At 41.3% G+C, this 23,629-nt stretch overlaps 1 protein-coding gene across 16 annotated transcripts in view; it reads left to right on the top strand.

The window, feature by feature from the left end:
- MYLK (myosin light chain kinase) overlaps positions 1-23,629 on the top strand; it is a 184,216-nt gene that overhangs the window by 107,874 nt on the left and 52,713 nt on the right. For 14 of the 16 annotated variants that reach the window (XM_083583789.1, XM_083583780.1, XM_083583782.1 and 11 more), the window contains 5 exons: positions 808-1,054; positions 6,477-6,551; positions 6,961-8,009; positions 18,979-19,095; positions 22,242-22,313. In XM_083583789.1, coding sequence (XP_083439915.1) covers positions 808-1,054; positions 6,477-6,551; positions 6,961-8,009; positions 18,979-19,095; positions 22,242-22,313 — 1,560 coding nt within the window. Of the gene's footprint in view, positions 1-807; positions 1,055-5,999; positions 6,240-6,476; positions 6,552-6,960; positions 8,010-18,978; positions 19,096-22,241; positions 22,314-23,629 lie in introns of those variants that run through there. The other 2 variants (XM_083583785.1, XM_083583786.1) reach the window with 2 other exon arrangements.

Here is a 23,629-nt window from a genome sequence, read left to right on the forward strand (position 1 = left end):
GCATAGGTGTTCTCTACCTGTGGTCAACCTTTGAAAGGACAGACAAGAAGGCAAAATTTCTAAATGAATTATTTACAACAATTAAAGTCAATCTGCTCAAATCCATGGTGGCTATCAAATCTAAGACATGTTCACCTACTTTCACTATTTCTTATGGTGACACTTTTCTCTCCATTCAGAGTCAGATTAATTTTATACAACCACTGTCGTCATGGCCAGCAGGTGGGTTCATCTCCTTTGCCTGAAAGGAAGAAAAAATGGAGAAAGGAAGAAAAAGGAAAGAAGGAAATTTTCATGTGCATAAGAATTTCTTTTCTTTTTTTTATTGAACTCATTGTGTTTCTACCTTAGTAATTCTAACAGATGCTCTCCTGAACAACTAGTTTCAGTCATGGCCCAATATGATGTTCTGCAATAGTGTGAGAGAGTCTAATTGGTGTTCAAATGCTGATGAGACTTTGTTGAGCCAGATGGATCCTGGTCTCAGATCCATCAAGGCTTAATGTTGTTTGGGTTAGAATGGGTACCAGAGTTTCCAGTGTTGGTTTGGGAGGAGAAGAACTTTGATTCTGGGCTAGACTATGACTTTATGCACATGGGATAGCTCTCTCCCTGGATGATGAAGCACCTGTGCTGCGTACAAAAGAGAAATGATGTAAATTAATGCGATGTAAATACAGTAAATTAATGTGAATCCTAAGATAGTAACTTCAGGTTGAATTAATCCACTTAGCTGTTTATATTTTGAATCACACCCACCTCCATTACTTCTTTCAGCTTTTTCTTTTTTCTTTATTTTTCTTCCAGAGCCTCAGGATGGCATTCAGCCATGGTTCATTAGCAAGCCAAGATCAGTGCTAGCAGAAGCTGGGCAGAATGTCCTTATTTCCTGTGCCATTGCTGGAGATCCTTTCCCCATGGTTCATTGGTTCAAAGATGGGCAGGAAGTGATGCCAGGAGCAGGATGTGAATTCCTGCAAAATGAAGACATCTTCACATTGATTATAAGAAATGTACAGCCTTCTCATATTGGGCAGTACGAAATTCAGCTCAGGTACGTCAAGTGCAAAGTTATACGGAGCTAAACAGATTTATTTATTTATGCATGCCATTTCTATGCCACTTAGTTATTCACATTTATAAGTGGTGTACGTGAAATGTAATCCTAAATGTGAACTATAAGACATTTTAATAATTTACAGTGGTGCCTCGCAAGACGAAATTAATTCGTTCCGCAAGTTTTTTCTTCTTGCGAGTTTTTCGTCTTGCGAAGCACGGTTTCCCATAGGAATGCATTGAAAATCAATTAATGCGTTCCTATGGAGACCGCCTTAAGAGCAGGTCCGGGGACAGTCTGTCCCCGGACCTCTTCTGAAGGCTGGCGGCGGGAGAAGGACTTTTCTCCCCACCGCCAGCCTTCAGAACAGCCTTCTGAAGGCTGGCGGTGGGAAGAAAAGCCCTTCTCCCGCCGCCAGCCTTCAGAAGAGTTCCGGCAGGGCTGCCTAGGCTGCGGATAGCAGCCTGCTGCACCGCGCGAGGGGCGCTCTGCTTCAGAGCGCCCCTCGCGTGGGGCAGACATTCGGCGGGGCAGACATTCTCCAAGCTGCGGATAGGGGTAGCAGGCTGCTATCCGCAAGCTGCGGATAGGGGCAGCAGGCTGCTATCCGCAGCTTGGAGAGCCCTGCGGGGAACTCCTGCAGGGCTCCCCAAGCTGCGGATGTCTGCCTGGTGTGAGGGGCGCTCTGAAGCAGGGCGCCCCTCGCGCGGGGCAGCAGGCTGCTATCCGCAGCCTAGGCAGCCCTGCGGGAACTCTTCTGAAGGCTGGCGGGGGAGAAGGGCTTTTCTTCCCATCGCCAGCCTTCAGAACAGCCTTCTGAATGTTGGCGGTGGGAAGGAAAAACCCTCTTCCCACCGCAAGCCCCGGGAACAGAGGAGAAGCGCTGCGCGCCTTCTCCTCTGTTCCCGGACCTCCCACCGCAAGCCTTCAGGACAGGTCCGGGAACAGAGGAGAAGGCGCGCTGCGCTTCCCCGCTGTCCCCGGAGATTTCCCTATGGGCTTTCGTCTTGCGAAGCAAGCCCATAGGGAAATTCGTCTTGCGAAGCCGCTAAAAATCGGAAAACCCTTTCGTCTTGCGGGTTTTTCGTTTAGCGAGGCATTCGTCTTGCGGGGCATCACTGTATTAATGAATGGTTATTTTCACCTTCCCAGAGCATGCATAAGTAGTCATGGAAATTGACATTGTGGGCATTATGTTTATATTTGTAGCAGCCATTGATGTTTAGCCCAGGCTTGCTATGTTGCAAGCATTTTGCTGTTGCTGCCTTTTCATGGCCTGCTTTCCACATTGGCCTGCTTTCAGTGGATCTTTAAGGCTCAAACTACACAGCATGTGGGGTTCTGTGTTTTTATTCTTCTGCTCCCCATTCCTTTATTACAAATGAAAATCAGGCAGTCATTTTTTTCTGGTGAGAGTAACTTTCCAAAGTGGCATTTTAACCCTCAGTGACAGAGATACAGGTAAAGATGTGGTGGTCTCTTGCCTTTCCCCCTGCAGGTGAAAAACCTTTGGGTAGGAGATTTTGTCTTGAAAATAAGAAGCGAGGAAAGGGTTAAATAGCTGTGTGCGCTCTCCCTCTCTCCCCATCCCCGTCCCCCCCTCCACCTTTATTCTGCTCTGGCTTGCAGACTGTCCAGGCTGATTTTATTTTATTTTTTAAACTCAGAGTAGGGGGAAAGGCATGCATAACATTGTTGTGTGTAATAGTAGGTGGCTCAAACTGGGCATTCTGCCCATTCTGATAATTTCCCACAATACAAACAGGGGGATTCGCTGCTTCACAAAATTGTTTGAAATGTATATGGACTGCAGGTCAAAAAATTGTTTTTATATACTTCTTTTGGCATGGACAGACTTCAGGCTTGCAGACCTGGCTTCATTTTTATTTTTTTTAACTGGAACCCTGAGGTTCACCAACCAGTGCCATGAGCAGAGTAGTGGATCAAGGAGCGGAGCGTTATTTACCATACTCCATGAGCCATTCCCTGGGATGACTTGAATATATAACTGCAAATCTACATCTGAGTTAGAATCCTTGAACTGTAGTAACAGCCTGTCCTTTTGTGGGGAGGGGGAAAGCAGTTTTTTGTTGTTGCTGTTGTTAAAGTTTGAGAGTCAGAAATCTTTGAAAAGCTACTGCAAATCATCCAGAAATCTAATAGATCCCAGTCTGCCTTCTGACCACCCCTAATTCATTGGTATAGCGTGGAAAGAACTCTGTGCTGTTTGCAAAAGCCTATCAAAGCAGTTTATAGTATTGCACCGCATTTATTTGCCCACATATGGATCCATTCACCACTTTTGTAGGATTTGAATTTAGGTATGTTCTTTAAACATTGTGTCAACTTAAATGTTTTTGACTGGGGGAAAAACAACTCATGTTCAGATTCTTTTTCCTCCAGGCAAGGCTGATCAAATGCTAAAGTATATTCCCTGGTATGGTCTTAAGAAAAGCAGTGGTACAGCTTCATACTGATAATATCATTACACGCTATTTACTGTGCTTAGATGTATTGCCTTATTCGGTTAATATTTTTGATTTTGTTTAACCTACGTGACTTTTTTTGGCCTGGGATAACTTTTAAACAAACTGTCTTGTGCTACCTATTTAGTTTTAGTTAAATACAGAAGTTTCCTGTGCAGCCCAGTCCTAGGCATGGAACTCACTAGGAAGTAAGTTCTACTGTGGGGGCTTTACTCTCAGGGAAGTATTGTAGTCTTAGGGTTACATTTTAAATTTTACTGCCCCAATTCAGTGTTCTGTGGGTACAAATTTTTGGTTTTCATTTGCTTGTTTTTTTGAACTTTCTACCTTACATATTCAGTATGGAATGTCTAGGAAGAGGAGGTGGGACTGCAGTTAGTGGGCTGATGGGCCTCTGTTGGTTCTGGGTTTAGAATAGAAAGTGAAGCTGTGTTGTAGAGATTTAAAACTGAATCTGATTAAGCTTTGAAGGTTCATAGAAGCATAGCGTTTTAGAACTGGGCGGAACCTTGAAGGTCATCTAGACCAACCCCCTACAATGCAGGAATCTCAACTAATGCATCCCTGACAGATGGCCATCCAACCTCTGCTTTAAAACATCCAAGGAAGGAGAGTCCACCACCTCCGGAAGGAGTCCGTCCCACTGTTGAACAGCTCTTAACATCAGAAAGTTCTTCCTGATGTTTAGTCAAAATCTCCTTTCTTGTAACTTGAAGCCATTGGTTTGAGTCCTACCCTCTGGAGCAGGAGAAAACAAGCTTGCTCCATCTTCCATGTGATAACACTTTAGATATTTGAAGATGGCTATCTTCTCAGTCTCTTCTTCACCAGGCTAAACATACTCAGTTCCCTCAGCTGTTCCTCATAAGGCTTGGTTTCCAGACCACTGCACACACTCCAGCTTGTCAATACCCTCCTTAAAGTGGTGCCCAGAACTGGACACAGTACTCTTGTTGTGGTCTAACCAAGGCAGAATAGAGTGGTACTATAACTTCCCTTGATTGGGCGCTGTTGATGCAGCCTAGAACAGCATTAGCTTTATTTGCTGTTGCATCACACTGTTGACGCATGCGAAACTTGTGGTCTACTAAGACCCCTAGATCCCTTTGTTATGCACTATTAACAAGCCAAGTGTCCCCCATCTTATATTTGTGCAACTATGTTTGTTCCTATTAAAATTCATTCTGTTACTTTGGGCCCAGTTCTCCAAACCATTAAGGTCATCATGAATCCTGAATCTGTCTTCCCGGGGCATTAGCTACCCCTCCCAGATTGATGTCATCTGCGTCCCAAAAAAGGGGATAAATTTGTATTAAAATTGTGTACATGGTCATGCAAATTTAGAAAGAAATGGTACAATTTAACTAAAAATACTATACATCTCACCACAATGAGGAAAGCTGAGACCAGGTTGCTGTCCAGGTACAACTTATAAATGGGCAGCTTCAGGGTTCCTGCTCTCCCGTAATAGTGATCTTTATCTGTAGAGCAGATGATCAGGCACCAAATGGGTTGCAAGTGACCAAAGTATTTTTTGTCAGCACATGTTTGTGTGTTCTGTGTTGAGCTTGAGTTTGCATGCCAAATTGCCTAGCTGTAAACATGCCATCAGTGTGATTTAAAATAACTTGAATCTAGTTGTGAATAGACCTATTTGCAGCCTGTGAGCTTCCAGATGCCATTGCTTCCAATTCCCAACTGCCCTCAGCCCCAGCCAGTGTGGCCAATAGTCAGACATGATGGGAGCTGGACTTAAAAGGACCACAGGTTCTCCATTCCTGGTTTTGACTGTATGGTCTAAGCCAATTATGTGGGTGTAGAAGATAGTGGCTTGATTCACACCTAAAATAAAATGCTCAGCAGGTTGATTTTAGTCATATGTCTCTGTTCTGAAGGTTCTGCTAAATCCCATTCATTTTGAAAACATAATGGGATTTGGTTAAAAAAGAATACTTCAGGAGTTTCTCATGTTCCTATTTCTACATCCAGTGCCTTGAGAATGTTTCCAGAGAGATAAATCTTCCAGATAATATTAATTAAAAGAAAAACCTTCCAGGCTAGTCATGGGGTTGGGCTTATAGTGGGAAACCCTTAAAAATCCACCCTCTGATAAAATATCTCCTCCTTCTTTTAACTGTTGGCAAAGGGCCAGTCCATCTTTCTTTTCTTTTAAATGAATGCAGTAGCATTGTTTATAGAGTTGCCTGAAGCCATAAAATCTGTGTTGCTTCCCCCCTCCCCCACTTGGCATCTCTTGGGGGAGATGAGCCATTTTGAAGATGTATCTTCTGTGAAGCATAACATGGTTGGGGGGGGGTTGGGAAAAGGGGAAAGTATTTTAATGACTTCTTTAATGGGAGTCATTTCCAACAGGCATCTCTGGCATTCCTCTGCAAAAGGAAGAATAAGTGCTCAGCACCATATATGGTGACACTTTTATTTTTTTTATTTTTTTTAATATAAACATGCACAGACTGAAACAATCTGCAAGGGAAGGAGAAGAGGGGGTGGGGAAGGGAAGAGGGGTCCCTGCTTTTAATATCTTAGTGTTATGAAAGTTAAAAGCTTGGTATTGTATAAACAAACACAGGGACAAGGCTTGGAGAACTTTTTAAGCGTTGCAAAACAGTGCTTTTCCCTTGCTTGGAGTTCACAACTTTTGATATTTATTTTCCTTCAGGTTGCTTGTTTTGGAGGTAAAACACACACCCCCCCAGCCTTTATTTTGAAGCTCATTAGCAATGACTCAGTGTGCCTTTCAAGCAGGGAGAAAAGTTCCAGGGGTGGGGAATATTGTTTGTTTTTAGACAGTGATAGCAACTTGGATGTTTACTGGGATAGTGGGCTGGGTGCGGGGGAAACCAAGCATAGTGAGGGTGGGTGGTTTGGGTATGTGGTTTGCTCAGTTTACTTTCTGATTTTAACTTTTTCAGGAACCAAGTTGGAGAATGCAGCTGTCAGGTGTCTTTGATGCTGAGAGAAACTTCCACAGGAGAAATACACAGAGAGTAAGTACAATTCCCAGGGACTTACATGGGTGGGTTCTATTTTTTGCTTTGCTAATTCTCTTACCTTTTAGACTCAAGCTGGCTGCTGTTCAGCCTAATCCCCAAATGTGACCCAACAAATTGTTTTCATCACACACAGCTGAAGCAAACTGTACCAAGCCAGTGTGGAACACTTTTTATTTTATTCTTTTTTTTGCATGTGTGTAAGCCTTATATGGTTCCTGAAGTCATCAGTGATGCAGTTAACTAATGGAGCAAGTTCTTCTAATCAGCCTTCTCTTCTATAAACATATTTTGTCCTGGCTCTAAGGTGGTTCCTTGATATTTTAAACCAACTCTTTGCTTGCCCTTTTTCTCTTCCCCCTCCCCTTCTCCCTCCCCCTTCCCTGCAACCCTTCTCTGCTTGCAGTGGGAGGCAGACGGAACAGAGAGATGCTGATAATCAGGATGCACTGACATTTGGAAGCACTGGAGACTTCAGAAAGAGTACTGGTGAAGTCCAGCAAGTTGAGGAAGAGCAGGAGGACGTTCGGGGTGTGCTCAAGAGGCGAGTAGAAACCCGGGAGAGTACAGAGGAGAAGCTTAGGCAGCAGGAGGCTGAACAGATTGACTTCCGCGACATTTTGGCAAAGAAAGTCAACACCAAAAGTTTTTCTGAGGAGGAGCTGAAAGAAATTCCAGCCGAACAGATGGACTTCCGTGCTAACCTGCAGCGGCAGGTCAAGCCCAAGACCTTGTCGGAAGAGGAAAGGAAAGTCCATGCTCCTCAACAGGTAGACTTCCGTGCGGTGTTGGCAAAAAAGGGCGCCCCCAAACCTTCATTTCCAGAGAAGGCACCTGCCCCAAAGCCAGCTACCCCAGATTTTAGGTCTGTGCTTGGCGCTAAGAAAAAAGCACCCACTGAGAATGGTGACCCTGGTGCTCAAGCCCAAAATGCTAACGCTGTCCCGGATGTGCAGAAACCCAGCACCCACCCCAAAGTGGCCGATGCAAGTGCCAACTCCAAAAACCCACCGGTATCCAAGGCACTGGACACCCAGAATGCCAGCTCTAAAATACCATGTGCTAACACTGTTTCAGAAGCCAAGGATGCTCGCCCCACATCTAAAACACAGAATGCTAGCATTAACTCTGAAGCCCAGCTTGCCAGAACCAACTCTGAATTGCCACATACCAAACTGAAGGAGAAAGAGGATAAGAATGACAACAACTGCAAAGGTGGTTGCCCACCGGTAGTCGATGGAGGAATAATTGAAGAGAAAGTAGAGGATAACAAAAAAGAGCAGCCAAAGGGAACAGCACCATCATTTACCAAAAAGCTACAGGATACTCATGTTGTAGAAGGTGACAAATTAATCTTGCAGTGTCAGGTTTCCTCAGATCCACCTGCTGCTGTCACTTGGACTCTGGATGGGAAAGTCATCAAATCGTCGAAGTTCATTGTCCTCTCTCAAGAAGGTAAAATGATGCAAACAGCAAGGCAGCCGTGTGGCTCACTGCTGTTATAGCCTACTTCTTTCATTTTTGTTAAGTAAATTTTGCTCTTTTTAACTCGTTATGTATATCACTATTTTAGTGCTAACCCTGTAATTGATTCCAGATGTGTTGGTTGCTGGCGTGCTGGGGACAAGGAATAGTCTTATTAAACATGTTTCCGGCAGATCAGCATCTAACAACTTGCAGATGCAAGCTGAATCGTCTTCCGTTCTTGTTTAAGTTATATTTAAATGTGGTTTTAGGATTCTGAAATCCAGTATCTACTTAATGAGTATTTAATTGGAAACTGGTCTATAGCAAGGGGATCATATCAATTTCAGTATCTAAATTCAGATATGATTCTCCTATTACGTGAAAATTTTTGCATGACTCTTGCTGAGTCGTGGGAACTTTGGAAGGAAAATAAATGAGTTTGGGGTAGAATTATACTTTAAAACATGTTCTGGAAATGAAGCCTGGAAAGGAATCCTCTGAAATAAGAGTGCAAGTGACTTGACTCTTAGTATGTTCAACATAGATGTTTTAAATAATTTTGATACTAGTTGACAAATACAATAGTAGCATACCAGAATTCAGGAAATGCTTTATTGAACAGAACATCCTGTTTTCGTACTGTTTTTAGGGTCAGTGGTGACACAAAAGTTCTCTAGTCCAATTCTCTGCATAAGAGTTAGGAATGCTTAGCGCAGAGGATTCTAACAATTTATCCCACACTGTGTATATGCTGATGTTTCACAGAGGGAGGGCGGGAGATTGATATGGCAATTGCCACAGATACCTGGAACATGCAGAGTGGATTTAACCAATCAAAATTGTTCAGGTGCCCAAGTCACAAAGCACCATTACAGGTTAATGTTTTAAATTGGAACTATCTTGAGGCCTCATTTCACCTGAACTTCATAAGGGCTTGGTCCTGCAACCACCATTTTTAATACAATTGTTCATCACTGGAACAAGTTGGGTTGTGGGGAGTAGGACAATTGGTACACATTTAAAACAACAGCAGTAATAAAGTTGAGTTTCTGAGGAGATGCATAGTGCCTTTTCCTCACAATAGCTAAGATCAGTCAGGCTTTAAATGTGGGCCCTCTTTCTGTGGGGCCTCATCCTCCCCATTGCCATAGCTGCTGCTGCTTGTTTGTCAGGTAGAAGGTTGGTGATTGAACAAGCAGGTAGCAGCTACTCTTCGTTTTAACTTGGTGCTTTGCAATCGTAAGATCCCAGGTTCCATCTCCAGCATCTCTAAGAAAGACTGGGAATTTCCTGGTCTGAAACCCTGGAAATCCTCAAGCAAGGTGGACCAGTGGTCTACCTCCACATTCCTGCGTCTGTGTTTGCCATTGCTATTGCTACTGAGCTGCTCATACCAAAGAGTGGTGGTGCAAGGAAACAGGTGGTAACAGGAAGGAACAGGAGCAACATAGCTGCGGTTTTCTAGAGGTGGGCCCTCTAGTGGGCTATATGGCTGGGAAGATGCCCAACCAAACTGTCCCTGGATGGTAGCTGCACATCGGTTGGGATGCAGAGTGAAAGAATGCAGGCTTTGCCCTGGAATTAACCAAGAGAATTATATCTTTGCACAGGCCTTGGCAAAACAACTGTCTTGTCATGTTGTGTGACGGAATAACAAGAGGAATGCTATGTATTACTGAATTTGATGAGACCCAACTTTGATGTTCTGGCAAGAAGTGATGTGTTTTTCCTCGTTGCTGAACTGCTGTTGTGCTACACTTAGGCAAAAGAAGCCAGAGACATTGCCTAAGTGAACTTGTAGTAATAAATGGTAGTATTCAATGCTAGTCCTGTGCAAAGTAGACTTGTTGAAGCTAATATTCAAGATTCACTTAATTCCATTCAGTCCTACTCTGAGTAGGACTTAGTTGACGAAAACCCGAACTCTTCCTTCACTTTACCACATTATTATATTTTGATAGCCACAAATCACCTAAAAGTTTAGTTCTCTGAAAAGTGCAGTAATTTGTCAGAGAAATACAACAACCAGGTCATTGTGGAGGTGGTGATAGTTACTCTGACGTAACCATAATGAGCGGAATCCAATTGGTCTTCCTAGTGCAGTTGCTCCAGTGTAAGTTTCTGCTCACAGAAGAAGCAGGGGGGACTTATTCTTTGATTCCTCCTCTTCCCCTGCTGCTGCATCGCCCCCCCCCCAATTCTGTTCTAGAGGGTTGGGGTATTCTCCAGGAAGATGTTCAGGGGGTGCTGAGGGAAATGCCAAAAATCCTCTTCCCTCTTCTGTTAGTAGAAACCTCCCACTGAATTAAAAGCCCTTGTGCTTGCCACAAGGGCACTAGTTGGAAACAGACTACCATAATATTTATTTATAAAAAAATATATTTTTATGAATAACAATTAATTCTAACAATAATGTTTTATTTTAAGTCTCCTTTTTTAAATCACAGTGTCCCTACATCTCAGTGAGGTGGTAAATCTGTACCTGGGCTGTGCCACTTCAGGTGCCAATTCGGTCAAACACACATGCATATAGAAAACTAGATATCTGGGAGGCTAAGCTAGAATCCTTACTGTATTTTATGTTGAAGGAAGAAAATGTGTATGGAAGAGCTTTCCATCAAGTGAGCCCCTGCAGGCAATCTGTGATGGTACAGCCCAGGCATAGGCTTATCACCTTAGTAAGAACTAGGTGTTAAGCTCCGTGTCCTTGTACCTGAGGGTGCAGTGGTTTGAGAAGAACAATGTATCATTAGACAACTCAGTGCTGATAACTGTTCAGGCCGGTATGTGCATCAAGTTGCCAGGCACTTGTGAAATTGCTTCTTCCATTTGCAGTTGCTTTGCAGTGCTCCCCCCCCCCCTGCTCAGGACAGGCTAATGCTCAGAGTGGGTTAACTGGATGTTACATATGAGCCCAGCTGTGGGTTTGAGATACAGCCTCAGTTCCTGGCAACAGAATGACATGGAAATAATGGTTATAAATAGCAATTTTTTTGTTTATAATTGTATCCTGAATTTTCCAATGTGTAGTTCATAGGTTACTGTCCTAAAGGTAAACATTCCATTAGCTATTTTATCTGACTTACAGTGCAAGGTTCAACTCACATCTGATGAGATGGATAATATACATCAGTTAATCCTTAGCCTGATAATTGTATTCATCATAAAATCAAGATGGTGTGTTCCTTTCACTGTGAGTTTGTCATGGAGTATCTACGTCAGGCATAGGCAAACTTGGCCCTCCAGATGTTTTGGGACTACAACTCCCATGTTCCCTAGTTAACAGGACCAGTGGTCAGAGATGGTGGGAATTGTGGTCCCAAAACATCTGGAGGGCCGAGTTTGCCTATGCCTGATCTACGTGGTGAACGGTATAATCTGTCCACATTTTTAAAAATTCTGTTGAAAAATGGCAAAGTTGTCACAGTTCTAAATTTTTGGCAATTTATATAGAACCCGTCACTTCTAATGAATGTCATTCTCTGAAATGACAGCTTATAGGGAAAGCAGAGGGTCATTTTATTTAGAGTTTTGCAGCTGCGTGGCCACCCATCTTATAGTGGCCTGAGTTTCATTATGTTCTGACATCCAGAAGAAACATCCCAAAAGTATGGTTGAATGAAAGCTAATTTGTAACCTAGCACAAATAAAGGCATCTGCATCAGCTAAAGTGAGCTCCTTAACTTGAACATTTGAGGAGTGAAGTTGTCAGCACTTTAACTTTTCCTTTAAACCAAAGTTTTATTGATTCTGGAATAAGAGAGAGAACAAATAAGCATGCATTGAAAAGTGGGACATCAATATAATTTTATTTCAGAAAGGTGTCAACCTTTCTTCAATCTCTCTGTTTATTCAAAACAAGAGTTATGGCTATTATACTTCACATTCCAAGTTCTTTGTGGTCGAGGAGAGAAATTTGAATCTTTCTGGAGGCATCAAAGGAAAAATGTTCAGCATATTAATTACTTTGTGAAATCTTTTTTGTGGTCACTTTGATTTGTGCTTATTCTTTAGTGCCTTGCTTAGCAAAAATAGGGTTAGTGATGCCAATATCGCTTATGGAAGCTGCCTTGTTCCTGGTCAGACTACATCTGGCCCAGTATTGTCTCATTTGACTGGCTGTGCAGGGTCTACCCTTAGTGCAGTCAGAAACAATATAATTCTCATCCTTGAGTCTTTTGGCATCTTGCTGATTCAGTGGACCTCACTGGCATACTTTCTTTCATTACAATAGTCTTTTTTGGTATGGCTTTATTGTACTTCTCTTTGGCTCCCCTTTTCACCAGCCTTACATATGTATACATTAGGATAATTTATTTTCACTGTGATTTTCCCCACTGAAATGTAATCCTTTCTTCGATCTTTTTTTTTTTTTTTTTTGCATCTAACTCTTGTATATCCTACTCTATTTGTCTGTGAGTTTCACAGTTTAGCTACCCCATGGAGACTAGCAGGCAAATCCTTCTAGAAAGCTGCTTACCCAATAAGCAGGAAAGTTGAATCTGAGTTGCAAAAGTTTGGATCTGTCTATCTGTCTATTGAAAAGTTTGATCTTGTGGTACAGGAGAGAAGAAAAAGCTGGGCCAGGAAAAGGAAAAGAAACTCCGTAATTCTTCAGCCAGCTTAAATCCTTAAACTTTGCTGTAATAGTACAGGAGATGTCAATCTACAGGTAGGAGTGATCAACTGCATCACTGAAAGGCCAGCCTTATGTAGCCTTTCCTATTGTATTCTAGCTGAACTACCCTATCTCAGAAGCTTTAAGTTTACCTCTAATTAGGGAAGGTGGGGGTGAGTTTTGATTGTTTACTTTTAAAAGTGCACCTGTCTAACTCACACTTCCTGGAACAATTTGAGAATCAAAACACGGTCATCCTTCAACATTTGCACTTCTCTGAATTTTGCAGTGCAGTTGTCCAGCCAACCAAAATGCACTGCAATGCATATAATAGGGTAAAGAGTTCATATATATATATATATATATATATATATATATATATATATATATACACACACACGCATACACACACATACATACATACACACCCCATTATCCCACAGACCTTGTGGGGGGCCAGACTTTTTTTTTAAATTAACGAATTCTTGTGCCCCACAAATAACCCAGAGATGCATTTTAAATAAAAGCACACATTCTACTCATGTAAAAACATGCTGATTCCGAGCCCATCCGTGGGCCGGATTTAGAAGGCATTTGGGCCGGATCCGGCCCCCAGGCCTTAGTTTGCCTACCCATGGTACAGAGAAATCTATACTAAAATGCTGGTGAATTTTGCTGATGAGGACTTCTTTAAAATAATTCGCAGACTAATTCGGAAATGTGGAGATTGCAACGCAAGATTGGAAAAAACAGAAACTGAAGGAAATCAAAATGGGCAGATTCACTCATCCTACCTCTAGTGACCAGGGAATCCTTGCACATGGCAATATATACATCACTCACACACTCTCTTACGCACCCTTTTTATAATGAACTACTGTGATTAATCATAACATAAAGCACATAGTACATCATGATCCAAACACAACTGTAGGCATCACTGTATCCATGCCCACTTGCTTATCCTGGAATTTGGTGAGGTGAAAGGGAAACCTACTTAGTCTTCGTGCCTTGTACAGCTATTGTTTTAGCCAATCTAAGAGCAACTTTTAATAATCTTTGAAGATAATCTGCCTGTTCGTCCTCTGCTAAAAAAAAGGTTGGTGCAGTAGAGAGAAGACTAGTTAATGCTGCTTGGGGTTAACTCACCTTAATGGATTTAATTCTTACAGAGCTATTTTGGAGCTGTCAGTGTATTCTTTGTGCCCAATGTCCTCTGTAGAAAAATATTCTTCAGAATCAGGCTTTAGGCTTGTCGTTGATGCTCTCATCCCAACCTTTCATTTTTTATCTTTTATTAGTTCTAATTAAGACTGCTTTGTAACAGTGGGATTAGTTGGCCAATTAATTGATTACTCCACTAACATATATAGTTAAAGAAATCATAGTTGGCTGAGCAGATGACAGCACAAGTTTTAATAGGCAACAATTACGCATTAATCTAACCTGAGGTGGCCTAACCTAGTGCCTTCCAGGTGTTGTTGGAATACAAATCCCATTACCCCTTGTTGCTGGCTGTGGCTGATGGGAGGTGGAGTCCAATATATGGAGGGTGCCTTGTTGGATCTGTGTATACAACATAGGTGGGCTATAAATACTACACTCTTGATGGATTGACTTAGTGGAAAGTGCCATAGCTGTCATATTGAAGATAATGATATTGTTATAGCACTACTACACATTTTGATATGCAGGTGATTACTTTGAAACATTGGCTGGCTGTTGTGATTGTATACAATTCATTCTAATAATTCTGCTTACATTTATATATGATTTCTTAGCAGGAGAGGTTTCTGTGCGACCTTGGGTTTTTTTTTATTTCTTTGATGTTCTCAGTTTTCCTGAGCAGATGTTATTCTCTTGGATCTTAAGTACTTTGGAAATCAGCAGAAGGATAATACACCTGCCCCCAAACCTTAAGTGGGTGGATAGATTTAGGAATACTTCTTGTTGAGAGGCTGCTTTTGGGAATGCTTCCTATGATATAGTACAGGCATCCCCAAACTCGGCCCTCCAGATGTTTTGGGACTACAGTTCCAATCATCCCTGACCAGTGGTCCTGTTAGCTAGGGATGATGGGAGTTGTAGTCCCAAAACATCTGGAGGGCTGATGTTTGGGGATGCCTGATATAGTAGAAATGAGTTCATGGAATAAATATAAGCTGTTTCCCCTATAATGATTGCTAGGGTTCAATCTGGAGAACATGCACTTAACCTTTTCCAGATTCACCATTAAGGTAGGAACTGGGGTAGCCATAGTTTCTGCTACTTGTTCATCTCCTGACCTTTCATCTGTCTGTCTCTGGCACTGAGCAAGACTCCATATTTTCCCTACTGCAGGCAAGAAAGAAGGATGGATGAAAACATCAGTAGAGGAAAAAGAGGAAGCACCTATGGTTACTTCAGTTTCCACCTAACTGTTGCGTTTCAAACTCAACATGTTTTATCTGTTGTTGCAATCTGGATCTGGCACCCCTACCAGTAATAAATATACATTTTTCATCATGTGTCCATTTTGAAGATTCATCCTCATAACAGAGGGATTCACCCTAGTTCTGGTCTCAGAGTGTACATAAGTTAACACAACGGTATGCAGCTGAACCCTATGTTACATGGTAGAAATTAATGCATGCTACATTTTAACATGGGCATGTTTCAGCAATAAAGTGTAAACTGGCCCTAAAGCAGTAAAGATGTCTAAGCTGAAATCCACAAAGTTGTTTACTTCTTCGGCCCAGACTTAATTGACTTCCAGATTTCAGCATCCTTTTTGGCATCCGCTGCCTTTTAAAAACTGCTAAGGGTACACAAACTGAGTTATTGCAGCTGGAACAGAGGGAAATATGTTTTGCTGACAAAGATAGGAAAGTAAAATATAGGAGCTATCCTTGTTTTGAGGCTCTGCATATTTGTTTTGAAGTTCACTGGCTATCATGCGGCAAGAACCATAAATATTTTGCCAAGTTTGTGCTATTTTGGTTAAACCAAACATCTCCATGTAAGCCCCAAACTCCAGGGAGAGTGTCTTAAAGTGTTTAAGCCTCTGAACTCTCCAGACAATTGGATCCTTCCCACAGTATTGCCATGGATATTCCAACAAGTTTCCAATTATAGGCATTTTGAACACATTTTTGTGTCTAATACACAAGTGTAGCTAACTCTATGCATTGCAGTGCTTTCTTCACATAGACATGTAAACTTTATGACACACAGTTGGCTGACAGCTATATAAACAGTTTGGGGGCGGGGAGAGGTCAACATTTACAGCGATCTTGTTATTTTCCCTCCTGGGATTTCATTTTGTAAGGTGCCAAAAATTCAGAATTCCCAGTGGAAGTCACCAGACAGAGCCTTCCTCAGAACTATGAGAAAAGAATCTCATCTCTGGAGGTCAGTGGAGGCTTTTGTAGAGGAAATACCAAATGCTTCATTGAGAGACATTTGGCCTCCCATCTCAGGGAATGAAGCAGTTGCCTATGTCACAGAAAGCAAAACCCTCTTTGGAAAGTTTCATGTCTCTAGTAAATATATCCGACTTGCTTTTTGTTTGTATATCTAGTTAAGAGGAATACTTGTGCATGATTCAAGACAGATTTCAAACACATGTCCAAAGATAACATTCTACCTCATCATTCTTATATTACATGTGCACTGTGGCGTACAATCAACACTCTCTTGGCTTCATTAGCCTTTAAAGTTCATAAATTGGCGATAGGTTTGTTGTAACAAAACACAATTGTTCTAGAGCAGGGGGTGAGGAAGCTAGGGCCCTACAGAGGTTGTTGGACTCCATCTCCCATCAGCCCCAGCCAGCATGGGACTGTTGGGTTTGAGGAAGGAAGTTGTAGTTCAATGAAAGGTTTTCTATCCCTGCTTTGAAGGTCATGACTTAAGAAGAAGGAGCATAGAGTTTCAGTGCATAGACAAAATGGGATTGGGAATAGGATTGAACCATTATGTGTAAAGCGAAAAGGAGCAATGTACCTGTCTCTACCACAGTTTATTGTTCTTCTGGACCTCTAATGTTCTTAAATAAAAACAATCTGAAACAACAGAGTCATTTTAAATAATAAAAATGGCTTCATTCTTAAAATATGAACAGTACAGCCATACAGTTCTGAAATTCACTCTCTACAGAGGTGTGTGTGGCATCTTCATTATATAGTTTTTGTTATATGCTGAAGATGTACCTCTTTACCCTGGCATTTGACACCATACCCAAAATGTCTAAGCTTTTAAAAAGTACATTCTGTTCTATGACTGATTGCAGACAGTATTTGTTCAGAGAAGGTAGATGATGGCCCACCGGCACATGTCTTAATTGTTTTGGTTCCACTGTGGTTTCTGGTTGAACATTTTTTTGCCATTGTTGTTCGACTTAAGACAATAATAGTACATAAAATATACATATGGACCCCCAACCTCAGTGAAAGTGGCTGAATGAAGTCACTTTCGATTTCTGTAAAATATGTGTGCACAGAACTTAAGATACATGTTGCAAGTGAGACCGGTCTTTGTTTGCAGAAAGCGTCTCTGAAGTTCTGTAGTTTTTCTGCTAACACTTTGGTTTATGTAAATTAGACTTAGATGATTGTTTTGGTCTCATCAACACTTCTTTGAGTACAGTTCATTTTATTGTGGATTGTAAAATCGCTTGGCAAGGGGGCAGATAACATAGCTTGGCAAGGTGACAGAGAGTATAGCCTTGATTAACCTCCTAAAAACTCATATTAAACATCATAAGCCTGTATGTATCTTATGCTTGAAACGTTCAGTATATAGGAACTAACATGGTGCTATTAACAAGCAACCTCACCATGTGGCTGGTCTTCAGTTTGATGCAATTATCACTGCTCCGGTGATGTTTGCAACTTCTGGAGTATTGTTGGGACTGTCAAAGGTATCCCACTAAAGCATCCAACTGGCACAAGGATTTCCACTTGCACAACAGAAAATCCCTACTTTCTCTCCCCCCTCCCTGTGAGACCCTTAAATCTGTGTGACCTTTAAATCTGTCCCCCAACCCCACAGAGCAGATTTGAGGAGGGCATGCACAGAAGTGGGAGAAGGTGGGAGAGTTGCATTGCACAAATGTAAAATCTTGTGGTGGTTGGACTCATTAGTTGGATACTGCACACCACACTATTTCTTGATTCGCTAATTATCTCATCAGCCTTCTCCGTGTCTCCTGGTATGTTTGAATCCCAGTTCATGCAACAGTTTTCAAGGTACTGAAGAAGTCGTCACACTGTGATATTCCCACTTCATTTTCTCAGTGAATTTTTTGGTGTGTTTTTTTGTGAAAGCACCTTTGGGGGCAAACTTGAAAGGCATCAGGTTTTAACCTGCTTTCTTTGTCTGTTCTGTACAAGTGCCTGTTCCTCTCATGAAAATGAAGTAGCTAAGATTTTGAGAAATAAACACATTGCTGAATATGCGTGACTGTGCTGGAAGGCAAAAATGCCACTAAAGATTCCTGCTTCACAACCAGGAGGCTAATGTGTTGATGCTCTTGCTGAAGTGGACCAAATCAGAGAGCTAGTGGGACCACATGTTTCAGTGCTCACCCATATTGGGAGGCAATTAGCAAGAATCCTTTTTCATGATATATGAACTTTTTCTGTGTTCACAGAACTGTTGTAAGGAGAAGCACTAGAATGTGTACACTGAGTCAGAGCATTCTGTGTTGCTCAGTGTTGTCCACGCCACTTTTCTTCAACCTTGGGTCCCCAGACGTTCTTTGCTTACAACTCCTTGACCACTGGCTGGGGATGGTGAGATCTGTAATCCAACATCTGGTGACTTAAGGTTGAAACAACTGGCAGTAGTTTTCCAGAGTTTCAGAGGGAAATCTTTTTCAAGCTCTGTCTTGAGATGTTGTGGACTGAATCAGGAACCTTTTGCTTGCATATGCCCTGCCAGAGACCCATGGCCCTTTGCCGCCCTGCATAACAATACGTTTGGATGTAGGCTGAGGAAGGAAGAAAATATTTATCTTAAGACTGCTTTGCCTATGAGTATGGAATGTACCAAGATAAGTCTTAAGATATATTCTTCTGTATTATTTCAGTTAGCGTAACACTAAATAAAGTTGTAATGTTAACAGTGCTGTATTTCCATAGGCATATTTCAAAGGACCTACAGAGCTGTGGCAAATAATTTATTAACTGTCATATTTTTTTTCTACAAACGTATCTGGTATTCGCTACACTGATTGTGGGGTTTTATTGTTTTATTATCTGAATAATAAATAAAAATTTACCAGAAACAAACAGTGCTGTGCTTTTGTCATAAACAATGCTCGGTGGCCCCTCCTAACCTCTGTTTCCTGCCCATTAGGATCACTGTGCTCACTAACCATTGACAAGGCCTTCCCTGAAGATGAGGGCCAGTACAAATGTATAGCTGAGAATACAGCAGGAAAATCAGAGTGTGCTTGCAACGTGTCGGTGGAAGGTAAGTAGACTTTCCCCTCCTTATCCAACCTCAATTTCTGCTATCCTCACCCTGTTTAATCTGATTCTGATTTGTAAAACCACGAAAAGGTAGCTTTTTCTGCTTCTTTCTCTTCTACACTCCTTCCATGAAAATGTTACAATTTTTAATATCTAAAACCAACAGTGAATGAGCCACATGGAGCTAAACAGTGTCCACACCATTGTGTGTCAACTCCACATTCAGGCTGCCAAAACTGTGCGTCTGAATTGACTTTAAAATCCTCTCTGCATACATTTAAGTTCACCTATGATAGTTTCTGTGGCATTTTGAAACCATATCTAAAAAGCTGCCTTGTAAGCAATGGTATGTGCTTTTGAGGCAAAATTAAATAAATAAACTAATATTTAACTTGCTCTTGTTCTGGTACTCTTATCGCCAAATGGAAACCGTGGTGAAATTTTTACCAAAGATGGTAGCAGAAAGAGCGCCATGCTGTTGTTGTACCTACCACATTGCAGTCAACAGCCTGCGCTAATGCTCACTTTCACTATGCAAACAGACAGGAAAGCAAACAGCAAAGACTTGTCTTGAAGCAAACGTGGCTTCTGGGGGTCACTTGAGCTGAAAACAGAACATACGTTCCTCGTACAGTGTTACCTCTGGTTACAAACTTAATTCGTTCCAGAGGTCCGTTCTTAACCTGAAACCGTTCTTAACCTGTGGTTCTAATGGGGCCTCCCGCTGCCCCCGCACCACCACCGCACGATTTCTGTTCTCATCCTGAAGCAAAGTTCTTAACCTGAGGTACTACTTCTGGGTTAGCGGAGTCTGTAACCCAAAGTGTTTGTAGCCCGAGGTGTTTGTAACCTGAGGTACCACTGTAAAATGATATGTGGGCAAACCCAGATTCTCTAAGCCCTTTATTTAATCACTTCATTACTCTTATTACATTTAGGTCCCACCCTTTGTTCATGTTGCTCAGGGCAGTATATTTGGCCATTTCCCCCGCCTCCCGCTTTATTCTCATAACAACCTTGTGGTTAGGTATAGAGAGATTATATGACGGGCCCAGTGAGCTTCATGGCTGAATGAGGATTTGGGCCTTTGCCTCCACAATCCTTATCTTACACTTTAACTGCTATGACTGCCATTGGCCTGATCCAGCAGGCTCTTCTTATGTTATTAAGACAGAATTGATTCTCTGATTCATAGGCTTGGAGTTGCTTCACTCAAAATTTCATCTGTTGTCTTATAAATTCTGGCAGTCCCTTCTTTTTTTGTTATGGGACAGTGAGCAGTTATGTGCTGAATTCCAAGGCATTGGTGGTATGTCACTTGTTGGTGTCCGGTTAAACATCAGGGGAATTAAGTACTTCTGGGCTTGCTCTACTGTGTTCTCTTGCCGAGACTTGTCTCCCTGTTATGTAGCCATTCAGCCATTTGCAGATAATTGCCAAGGAGGTGAAATCTTGGCAAAGGGCATTAGACAAGATCCTGGCTGTTGCAAAATGGGCTACCAAATCCTTAAAGTCCAAATAAGGCAGACACATCATTAGAACAAATCAGCTCCTTCAGCTACTTAAACACCCTTCTTTGAATGTGTATTTTACATCAGCTGTCTAAAGAAACTTGAGTAAGGCAATAAACTCTGCTCATAGTGATACCAGGATAGTGCCTGGGTCACTTTTATTGTTCCATTGGGTTGTTGTGAAGACTTCCTGGAAGTATCTAGGACATCATTCATCTTCACAAAGGCAAGAAACTCTGCATTTCTGTATCTAACCAATATTATGAAATTTTGCAGTTGCAGAAATTCTACATTACTCATTACAGTTGCTTCCTTGTTGTGATATTCTCCCTGGGTCCAACTTTTCTATAATATTCAATTTACTGAGTTCAGAGATTAACAAAAGTTAATACTTAATATAACAGCATTTTTGCTTTGTATTTGCTAATCTGGTATAACATCCTACTGCTTTTGGGGGGAGGGGATGGTATATTTTTAAAAAGAAGAAATGGCAGCAACATATATTGAAAATGATGCCCCATCAGTTCTGTTCTACAAATGCTGGTACCATGATCAATATAAGGAAGAGAATATTTGCTGTATGGCTGAAGACTTCACAGGTTGAACAGGAAGGATGGAATGGATATGAATGATTTTTGCTAGATGCATATTATCTTGCAAATAGAATAAATCAAAGTTTGCATATATTTTTAAATCATTACGTTCTGCTTTTCTTCTAAGGAATTCAATGTATGTAGCAAACTGTCTCATACCATTATTCCATTTAGTTCAGTATTGTCTGCATTGAATGGCAGTGGCTCTTTCAGAGAAACATGTTTTTTGTAAGACTTGTTTGCCTGGTTACTTGGAGTTACTGTTTATGCACTAGAGGCAACCAGGGAGGTGACCATTTAAAAGCTTACAAATGTGTGTGGTTCCTATAGGAGGTTTACCAGTCAAACACACATGCTTTTCTATAATATGTTGCCTTAACGTGGTGCACATTTTGTTTGCCCCATTGCTGTTCCTGGTTAAGAAGTTTTTTAAATGATACAAAAGCTTACAGATTTTGTTTACCAACTGAGCGTACATTCCATGCACAGTAATATCTCTTTCAGACTATATTTAACTTTCTGGAAACACTACTGTCTGTTCCCAGGCTTGGTTTCTATCTTTATTGTAACAGCCTGCTACCTAGCCTTGCTATATTTTTGAACTGAGATTTGATTAATCTTTCAACTTCAGCATAGTGATCTTATTTTATCCCTTCACTCTAAACCCTCTTTGGTCGATCCCTTTGTTTTTAAAACAGGGAGCCCTCTAGTTGGGGCTTAATCAGAGTAACTTCAGTGGAAAGTTGCATCCTACTAAATTGTTAATATTAGCCATTGATGTTTAATGGAGTTTTGCGCAGAACATCTATTGGACAGCAGATACAGCTATTTTTATTCAGAATGTAGCCTTTCCAAACCACTGTGTGCAATAAGTCTTGTTTAAACATCACAAAAGCTAACAATTTCCATCTGCTTTCCACCTCAATCAGAATCAAATTAAAAGAATGAGAGGTCTGTTTTTCTTGCAATCATTGCTCTTTAGTTCTAAATGCTTGTTGTTGTTTTAATTGTTAACTGTCCTTTTTCTTTCCCTCTGCTTATAGAGTCTTCAAAGCCAACTGAAAAGAAGAGCAAAAAGCCAAAGAGTTCACTCTCTCCTATGCTTGCAACAGAGAGTAAGTTGTTCTGCTTTGTTTCCTTTCGGCTGAGTTTGAACAGGTACTTTAGAAAGTAGTTGGTTCCGAAGATGATTGTCTTTATTGTGACTGAAGCTAGGGGCATACAGAAAGAGGGCAGCAGCATCAATAATGAAAATCTGGTCCTCCATTTACATATTTGTATGGGTGGTGGAGGTCACCTCCTGCAGTGATCATGATAAGCCTTCTGCTCAGGTGAATCTTCTTGATATCATGTTTGTATGATACACAAGCAGCAAATTCCCCAATTTCTGCATTATATAAACTCATTGTTATGGAGCCACATGAGCAGAAATCTTAGGCGTACTTGGGTCATCATGAGGGTGGTATTCCTCATACAGTGCATACAAAAGTATCTTAAGTAATAAAAGCCAAGAGGTGGAAAAATGGTTTTAATAAGGGTGCACCAAGCCAAATCCTTGTGTATTTAGAACTGATTTTTTTTTAATGGAATTGCTTTGTAGTTGGTGAATGCAAAAGCAGTTCGTTGTTCATACTGGATATGTTGTCTCCAAAACTGGCTCAGGTGTTTTGTTTTAAAGATATATATAAAACCCATCCCTAAATTTTGGCATTGTTTCCCCCTTTTCCGCTCCATATTGTCAGATATCCACAAACTGTCTTGTATACCCTTGCTTTTTGGAACATCTGAGTATTATATTTATATCTCACCTTTCCTCCAAGGGACTCAAGGTGACCTACAAGCTCCTCCTCTGCTCTATTTTTATCCTCACAACAACCCTTTGAGGCTGGCTAGGCTGAGAGATAATGACTGGCTCAAGGTCATCCAATAACGTTCGTTGCTAAGTAAAGTTTTTAATCCTGATCTCCCAGGTTCTAGTCCAGCACTCAAACCACTATACCACACTGGCTCTTTCAGCATGTGAATAGGTCTACTTTGCCCTCTTTTAGGGTAGTTATTTGTAGGTTTCATCTTAAAGGAATAGCAGGCTGATCATTCACAACTTTTGGTGGTGAACAGAACACTTCCTTCCTATTAATGATGACTGCAGCCCCAGGATTGCTGCCGGGAATCAGAGTTAAAAACTTAAGTTGGTATGAATCAGTCAAAGGTGATGTATTTTAGTTGGAATAACAAGACTAAATCAAACCCTTGAAACAACTCCAGATTCCATGGCTGTGTAAACAAGACCTCTATAGCAACATTCTTTTACCAAATCCAGTTAAGATCAAGGGAAGAGTTTTTATTCAATTTAACATCAAAGGGAAAATAGTAACATTATACCTGTGTCTGAATAATGGAGAGAGAGAGAAATCACTGTTAGCTACTGCAT

Source organism: Podarcis filfolensis (assembly GCF_964270895.1).
Source record: "Podarcis filfolensis genome assembly, chromosome: 1".
Taxonomy (NCBI): Eukaryota; Metazoa; Chordata; class Lepidosauria; order Squamata; family Lacertidae; genus Podarcis; species Podarcis filfolensis.